This window comes from Sceloporus undulatus, unplaced genomic scaffold (genome assembly GCF_019175285.1).
Source record: "Sceloporus undulatus isolate JIND9_A2432 ecotype Alabama unplaced genomic scaffold, SceUnd_v1.1 scaffold_466, whole genome shotgun sequence".
Taxonomy (NCBI): Eukaryota; Metazoa; Chordata; class Lepidosauria; order Squamata; family Phrynosomatidae; genus Sceloporus; species Sceloporus undulatus.
Genome location: NW_024803386.1, coordinates 1 through 8,664, shown reverse-complemented (window position 1 = coordinate 8,664; position 8,664 = coordinate 1). Strand labels below are relative to the sequence as shown.

The 8,664-nt window shown below is 43.4% G+C and overlaps 1 protein-coding gene across 2 annotated transcripts; it reads left to right on the top strand.

Annotated features, from left to right (window-relative positions):
* Nucleotides 1-148: 148 nt before the first annotated feature.
* Nucleotides 149-8,333, top strand: LOC121917740 (kelch-like protein 12). Of its 2 annotated transcripts, XM_042443860.1 has the most exons (4): nt 149-302; nt 3,930-4,028; nt 6,369-6,555; nt 7,842-8,333. In XM_042443860.1, the coding sequence occupies exons 1-4, from the start codon at nt 194-196 to the stop codon at nt 7,966-7,968; spliced, it is 522 nt and encodes a 173-aa protein (XP_042299794.1). In that variant the 5' UTR covers nt 149-193; the 3' UTR covers nt 7,969-8,333. The 2 variants fall into 2 exon arrangements, with proteins under 2 accessions (XP_042299794.1, XP_042299795.1); XM_042443861.1 differs by lacking the exon at nt 3,930-4,028.
* The last annotated feature ends 331 nt before the right edge of the window (nt 8,334-8,664 follow it).

The following is an 8,664-nucleotide window of genomic DNA, read 5'->3' as shown; positions in this document are numbered from 1 at the left end:
CGGAAATTTCGTAACCCGGTCATTTCGTATCCCGGGGCACCAGTGTAGCTTAGATTTTGCCTTGTATCATGATAAGAAGGTGGCAAAGGAATGGCTTGTTACTGAAATCTGTGACTCATTTATAATCTGATACTATGTTACAGACATGATCTATGTTTCTGGAGGTCGTGATTTAGACCAGATCCACAGCACTATGGAAAGATATGATCCCAACATTGATCAGTGGATTGTGTTGGAAAACATGGAGACAGTTCAAAAAGGAGCAGGACTGGTGGCTGCTAATAATGTTATTTACTGTCTTGGTAAGTAACCTTAGAGCAGGGGTAGGCAACCTTTTTGAGCTGGGGGCCGGGTTGGTGTCCCAACAACCCGGGGCGGGGGGGGGGGATAAATAATTAATTATTAGGACAAAGATTTTAAATGTAGACAACATTTTTTTAAATGGAGGACATGCGAAAAAAATTGAATTTTTTTTAAAATGTTATATAAATGCAGGTTTTCTTAGGCATGATCAAAACGGAGGACATTTTTGGCATTATTCCTAGACAGATGGCAGAAAATGTAACTTCCCTTTCTGGCCACCCCCCCTCCCCCCCTCCCCATTCGCAAACGGCAATTGGGGCATTGAACATGGCTTTACTTAAGATGGCCTCTTGCATATTTCAGAGGCTTATTGCATAACCAAACTCTTTGGGTTTCACACTGAACATGGGTTCACATGGCTATGTATATTGAACATGTCAAGGTGGTTTCACAGTTTTTGCACCAAGTGTACGTCTCAGAAGAGTGTACTTGGTCAAGGGACTGTGGTTTTTCTTCACTGCGCATGCCTCTGAAGCTGGCTCATATCAATATCACCATCACCATCATCATCATCATCATCATCATTGTTAAAACAAAGCAGACCTGTAAAAATGGAATTGAAATCCTCCTCCTCCTGCTGCTCCTCTTCTTCTTCCTCCTCCTCCTCCTCCTCCTGCTCCTTCCTTCCTCCCTCCTCCTCTTCCTTCTTCCTCCTCCTTCCTTCCTCCCTCCCTCCTCCTCCTGCTCCTTCCTCCTTCCTCCTCCTCCCCACGCACCTGCACTGGAGGCCAATGGCCCCGTGCGCTTGAGCTGGAGGCCCCGCGGGGCCTTTGGTGGCAGCAATCGGCAGCAGGACTGAGCTGGGGCCGGTCCCAATGGCTCAGCGGGCTGCATGTGGCCCGCGGGCCATAGGTTGCCAACCCCTGCCTTAGAGCAAGGATGAGAACTACTTTCTGCCCAAGTTTTAGATAAGTGTTTAAGGACTGCAGTCTGGTTGTGTGGGAAGGCCAAAATATCAGCCTATTTTAAAGGTCTTGCTATTAGCAACAAAGCCTTAGGTGTTTATCACACTGAGGCTTTTGCAGCTCAGATCTGCGGTGACTGTGGGTCCAACGATGCAAATTCACATTATAACGTGTGTGTTTTATCAGACCTGGGTGACCTTCTGAATCGAGGGGGAATCGAATCCAAGGCAGGTCATGTGATGTGGATTCACACAAAGCAGAGTGAGTGCAAATTGTATTACCACACTGGTGCATACCATGCAGATTCAACAATTCGAATTGGCACCTTGCGCATGCTTAGTGGAGGTCTGAATGCATCATGACCTTGTACGTTTCCAGGGTGAAAAGGGGCGCAAGTTCTTGTTCCCTGTTTCATGTAATTGCATGATTGCGTGAATATTTACCTCGTGAATATTTCTGTGTGTTCTTCATACCCCTTTTTTATTTTCCCTTCCATTTCAGTAATTTTAACACACACACACACACACACACACAGATAGATAGATAGATAGATAGATAGATAGATAGATAGATAGATATATCTGTATATTCACACTCATGCACATACACACATGTATATATTTTAAAAAATGAGTTGCCCTGAAATTGCTCTGAAAATGAAAGGACCACCAAAAGGAAATGGGGGGAAATTGCAATGCTGCATCATGGGAAGTTTGCAACCCGGGGGGTTTGTGGTGGTGTACAAGACCAGAAGCAAAGGTACATTCCACACCAGACCAATTTGGAGTGAAATCAAAGTGAGCTTGAAAGCGAATTCTGTGAATTCACTTTTTCCTGATTTCACCAAAATGAGGAGTCACTTTGGAATCACTGAGGAAGTGCCATGGAAGGGGCCCCCATAAAAAGGAATCACATGTGATAACACATCATGTTATCGCGTGAATTTGCATCATTGGACCTGCAGTCACATCGGAACTGAGCTGCAAAAAGCTGCAAAAACCTCTGTGTGATAAACCTCTTAGAATCCATTGGAATGTAGGAAGGAATGTACAGACTCAGGTTTACAGCCAAGTCAGCATTTAAGGGACCTGGAGTTCTGAATTTGGCAGCAGGATCTGAGGTTCCCTATCTCTGCCTAAAATCTCTTCTGCTTTGTATGAATGTCTCACTAGATTACCTCCCTACACTCTTATAGCTCTGCTATTCCACTTTAACTGCTTTAGCTGCCTCCTGTTGCATTCTGGGATTTGCAGTTTAAGGAAGGGCATTTAGCATTCTCAGCCAGAGAGCTCTTCAGCCTCACTGGAGTACAAAGCCCAGAATGCAGCAGGAGGCAGCCAAAGCAATTAAAATGGAATAGGAGCACTATAAGAGTATAGTACAGTCATGTGGTCAGTCATGTTCTGCTGAGGAATTCTCCTCTATCCTACAATGTCCATCAACTTTACAAATGTTATTTCCTGAAATGCCTCTAGGTTCAGAATTCTAGAGAATGGTACCTGGAACTGAATCCAGGATCTTCCTTCCATGAATTAAAGGGCTCTGATCACTGCAGGTGCCTCAGTTGTTTTTAAGGATCTCTCCATGCTGCACCACAACTCATCCCATTTCGTAGGGCCTCCAAACCTTCGGTTTAGCACTTTGGGGGGTGAAGGGGCAAGGAAGCTCACCCCCAGCAGCCCAGGTGCATATGCCCCAGTCTGGATAAATGTAGAGAGAAATAAAAGGATGGGATGTTTTGCAGGATGGAATTGAGAAATGATTAGACTACATTTAGTCTTCCTTAATTTAAGAGGTACCTCGGTCACAACTGGAATACTGCTGTCCTAAACCAATCCTTTTTGGATGCTTAAAAGAGTATCAACACAGAGGCACAGAAAACATTGAAGCTGAAAATAGAAATGAGATTGTTTCACGAGTATCTAGCTGAACTATCTTTTGTGAAGTTGAATTGATGTTTCTTGACATTTTGACAGTATCTTGAATAATAACACAAAAAGAGAAAAACGCTGAAGTGTGTGCTGCCTGCTAGCGTAATTTTGCTCACTGTTGTGATAAGAACCTGAAAGTTTTACTTAGGCTCGGAACAGATGGGCCGGAAGCAGTGTGCTGGCACCGATTCTATGGTTCCAGAGCACGCAGCACCCACACGCTCCGGTACCCTAGTCTTATGGATGCCAGCATCATTGTGGCCTGCTGTCTACACGGGGGCTGCCATGATGACCGCGTTGCCATACAGTGACCAGACGTCGCTGGCAGGAAATGGCATCATGGCGGCGTCTCTTCCTGCTTGCGATGTCGCAAAAAAGAAGCCGCTCAAGGCCCCGCAGTTTGGTTGCTGCAGCAACGATGCATAGCAAAGAGGGGCGGCATACCGGGCCTTAGTAAAGAATAAAAAGAAAGCTCACACCTAATACATTCTTCCTAAGTCCGGAGGCCCCATTTCCTATTTCTTTTAAAGTTACTTGTCAGTCAGATGGTAAAAGTCTGCCTCTGTCTTCATCCTATCTCATATGTGACTCTTTTCTTTCTGCCATGTGCATATTCTGAGATGTTTAGAGTCAGAGATCCTTCTTTCTCTTTCTTATGGGTATTGACAATCCTTTGGTCTGTAAATGAAATCAATAAACAAGTTTGTTTGTGTCCTCTATGTGTTTTTAGGTGGCTTGAATGATCTGGACGTCTTCAATTCTATGCAACGATATGATCCTCGCACAGGACATTGGACAGAGGTCACTCCAATGGCCAACCAACGTTCAAGTGAGATATCTGATGCAGCACAGAGCTATGACAGAGATGTTTATCACACTGAGGGTTTTGCAGCTCAGTTCCGATTTGAGTGTGGGTCCAATGATACGAATGCACATGATAACATGATGTGTTATCATGAGATAGATGAATTTTTGATATTAAAATTCCTACAATAGATTTATAGAAAGATGGAGTCAGTTAGGTCAATAGAATGATGTATTTTGAATTGAGGCCTGGGAAATGTAAACAGGAAAGTAGAGTAAAAGCAGTAAAAGGCACAGACTGACCTAAGTGAAGGACCTGGAATTCTTTGGTGCCAGGAACTACCTGAGAGACATAACTCACGATAAGGAGGCATCTCTGTTGAAGGTTAAGGGGGGCTGAAAGCAAGGAGGGTATGGAAGGTGCTTAAATGGTATTTTAATGTATGCATGTATCTTTGCCCTGATTGAATGAAAGTTTTTGTGCGTTTGCGCTTTGAACCAGCCAATAGAATACACTGCTAGAGGCCTCATTGTTGGAATTACCTATATGAACAACCATTTTCTATGACTCTGGGCCTCAGTTTTTTGGAACTTTGAATTCCACTGAGGACCTTTTTCCTTTGCCAGCAAATTGGAATAAACTTTGAATTCTCAGCACATTTTCTGGGTCCTCTGTCATCCTGCTTCGTCAGACCTGTGGCTTAGTGAGAGAAAGTCTTGGTTCCTGAGATCTCCATAACAATCACACGCGATTCCTTTCTATGGGGGCTCCTTCCGTGGTGCTTCCGCAGTGATTCCAAAGTGACTCCTCATTTTGGTGAAATCGGAAAAAAGTGAATTCACACAATTTGCTTTCAAGCTCCCTTTGATTTCACTCCGAATTGGTCTGGAATGCAACTTTGCTTCTGCTCTTGTACATCACCACAAACCCCCCGGGTTGCAAATTTCCCATGATGCAGCACTTCAATGTCCCCCGTTTCCTTTTGGTGGTCCTTTCACTTTCAGAGCAACTTTCAGGGCAAATCATTTTTTGGAATATATACATGTGTGTATGTGCGTGAGTGCGAATATACAGATATGTATATCTCTCTAGCTATCTATGTGTGTGTGTTGAAATTACTGAAATGGAAGGGAAAATTAAAAAGGGGGATAAAGAACACACAGAAATATTCGTGAGATAAATATTCACGCAATTATGCAAAACAGGGAACAAGAACTTGCGCCCCTTTTCACCCCAGAAACATACAAGGTCACAATGCATTCAGACCCCCATTGAGAATGCGCAAGGTGCTGATTCGAATCGTTGAATCTGCATGGTATGCACCGGTGTGGTAATACAGTTTGCACTCACTCCGCTTTGTGTGAATCCACATCACGTGACTTGCCTTGGTTTCGATTCCCCCTCGATTTGGAAGGGCAACGGAAGGGCAACCAGGTGTGATGAAACATTCACATTATAACATGAATTCGCATTGCTGAACCAGGAGTCACCCCGGATCTGAGTTGCAAAAACCTCCGTGTGATAAACATCATAAAGTGTATAAATCCTATTGCTGGAAACTCTTCTTTCAGGAAAATTGTTATGCTGTTGCAGTTACTCTGTTAACCATTTTCAAGTAACATGAATGGTGGTTTAATAGAAATCACCTGTCTATTGAACTTGTTTCTGCCTGAATCCTTACTCCTAAAAAGCAGTGATTTTTTTCAGATAATAGATTCCAAATTTGCCATTCCTCCCAGTGACCAGCTTTCTGTTTCTGACATCTCTTCTGCTTCCATCATGTCTGATTAATGTTACTAATGAGCCACCTACTCTCTCCCATTCCCTCTCTCTTATGCCCTAATGGGACATTTTAAAAGTATAATCTCCTTGAACCCAGCTAAGAAATATTAGATCCTGAATGCTTTCAGCTTAACATAATACAAGTCACTGTAATTTGTGCTTGTTCCCACAATTGTACAGCTGGTTACACAACAAGCGCCGATGCCTTGAGTCCATCCGTTATGCAATGGTTGGTTAGCTCCCTGTGAATCAGGTCAAATGGAGAAAGAGGGCTGTTTGTGTGCTTATGAAATGACTGGCTGCATTAGGGGTTGTATTTACATAACCTCTAACAAGTTCAGCCAGTTGTACAATGATTTTTACACTAACATAATGCCCCAATGGGATTCTAACAGTCCAGGGAATAATTTGGGTTATCTTTCCTCTGTCCCTTTAGCAGTGATAACCTGTGAATATTAAAGAGGGTGTGGTATTATGAGAGATGCACATAGCTTACTATGTGCTTACAGAAAGACTCTCAGTTGTTTTCAGATGTGCTTAATGATAAGAATCTCATTTACTCTTCATGGTTTCTGTTTGTAGAAGTTGGAGTAGCCTTTCTGAATGATCATATTTATGCGGTCGGAGGGTATGATGGAACAGAATGTCTGTCCTCTGTAGAAGCATATAACATTCGCACAGACTCCTGGACAACAGTGACCAGCATGACAACTCCCCGCTGTCATGTGGGTGTAACAGTGCTCAAGGGAAGGCTTTATGCCATTGCAGGGTAAGCAGGCCAGGCTTCCTCAGCTGGAAGCTTCTCCATTTTATGGACTATACCAGCATGTTTGTTCTCTTAACACTTTGTTAGCTCTCTCCCAAGCTCCCTCTTTGTTGTTTGTGCTCAGGAATATGTCAGAAGAGTGTTGCATGCCTGGTCATAGAATCATAGAATCGCAAGGACCATCCAGTCCAACCCCATTCTGCCATGCAGGAACTCCCAATCAAAGCATCCCCAACAGATGGCCATCAAGTCTCTGTTTAAAGACTTCGAAGGAGGGAGACTCAACCGCATTCCAAGGAAGGAGCGTGTTCCACTGTCAAACAGCCCTTACTGTCAGGATGTTCCTCCTAATGTCAGTTGTCATCCTGTCCATCTGTCATCACATCTCTGTTTTGATATTGCTTAAACTTTATGTTGTTGGCCTGTGCACCAGGGAATGATTGACTGGCTCCTGCCACACACTCCATGTACATCAGTATTATTGCAGTCAGACTGCTTGCATGTATTTCCACTCCTACTTCTTCAGATCATGGGGCATTAGCTTTCCTTCTCCATGGGGGGAACCCTTTCAGTTGCATGGCTTTATTAGTCCCTGCCCAATACATCCAGCTCTTCTCTCAGGGAGTGATTTCTTGGTTTTGTTCATTTGTTTGCATTTTTGTATTCTGAGGTGCACAGTGCAAGTCAGAAATACATATTTAAATGGATGGATGGCTACCTCATTGTCTTTACACATATGCCATACCAAATCTGTTTTGAAATGCATAATAAGATGAAACTGTACCATGATGTAACTATTCCTACATTACAAAGCACAAAGAAATGTGGACCATTTGCAGAAATATAATGTAAACATTCATCATATTAGAAGAAGCAAAAATGGTCATAGCAAATTTTTCCTTGTAGTGAATTCCTAAAAATGCAGGCAATCTACACCCATGTTGTGCAGTGGTTTGAAAGTTGGACTACGGCTCTGGACTAAAACGTTGAAGTCCCTGCTTGGGCATGGAAACCCACTGGGTGATCCTGGGCAAGGCACACTCTTCTGAGGCTGAGAGCGTATGGACAACCCCCCTGAACAAATCTTGCTTTAAAACCCCATGATCAGTTCACGTTACGATTGCCAGAAGTTGGAAACAACTTGATGGCATGCAGCAACAACAGTCTTCATCTGATTTAAACAGGTGGTTTTCCTACCCATCTGAAAGTGTTTACATGTCTTCAGTGATAAAAATTCATACCTCCAAGAATTCATTATGTTTTCATTTCTAACCCTCTGTTGCATATAGGTATGGTGGGGAGTCACATCTGAGCAGTATTGAGTGTTATGATCCTATCATTGACAGCTGGGAAGTGGTAACATCACTGGAGACCCAACGTCGTGAGCCTGGTGTGTGTGTGTTGCGAGAGAATTGACTCTCGTGAAAGCCTTGCAAGAGTATTTCCATGGGATAGAGAAGCTGTGACAGAAAGCACCGGATGACTTGGAGTTATTGATCTGTGGATGCCGTGACTATTTCATTTGACTGCGCTGTATGCTCTGCTGCACATCTTCAAAGCTACTGATACCAGTTCAGAAACAGAGAAAGAAAATAAACTCCATATGGCACTTTGAGCTGAAACTTGAGAAATTGCATCTTCCTGTATGCTGCCCCTGTGAGCGTGAGATTCCAGAGCAAACTGAACATTATGCCTTTTGACTTGTTGAATGCCTAAAATTAAGCAAGTCATCTTGGTTGTTCCCAAAGCATCAGCTCATAAAAGGAGATGTGCAGTTCCAAGATAGTGCCTGCATTTTTTCATATATAAAATGTGCTGCAGTGCGGTCATACTGATAGCGAACATTGGCCCCATTCTCACTAGCCCATTTGCACTGGATAGAACTGGGCAGATCCGGTTGCCCCCATACTGAATCTGCCCAGGTAGAAGTTCACACTACCCTTTACCTTGATCAATGCAATTTGCCCCTCTGAAGTTCACATTTGCAATACCCTTTAAAATGGAGACCCTTTTGTTATCAATCACATTCACTTCCACTTTTGTCAAAGGTGACACATCCTACAACCGTTGTGCAACGGAATTGGTGCTTTCCCCCCTCCTTTGAAAAAAAAA

Bases quoted from the DNA above. Each gene is read 5' to 3' on its own strand.
- LOC121917740 (XM_042443860.1), top strand. From the start codon at position 194: ATGGAAAGATATGATCCCAACATTGATCAGTGGATTGTGTTGGAAAAC. The intron at 303-3,929 runs GTAAGTAACCTT...ATGTGTTTTTAG, and splicing joins TAATGTTATTTACTGTCTTG to GTGGCTTGAATGATCTGGAC. The intron at 4,029-6,368 runs GTGAGATATCTG...TTCTGTTTGTAG, and splicing joins AATGGCCAACCAACGTTCAA to AAGTTGGAGTAGCCTTTCTG.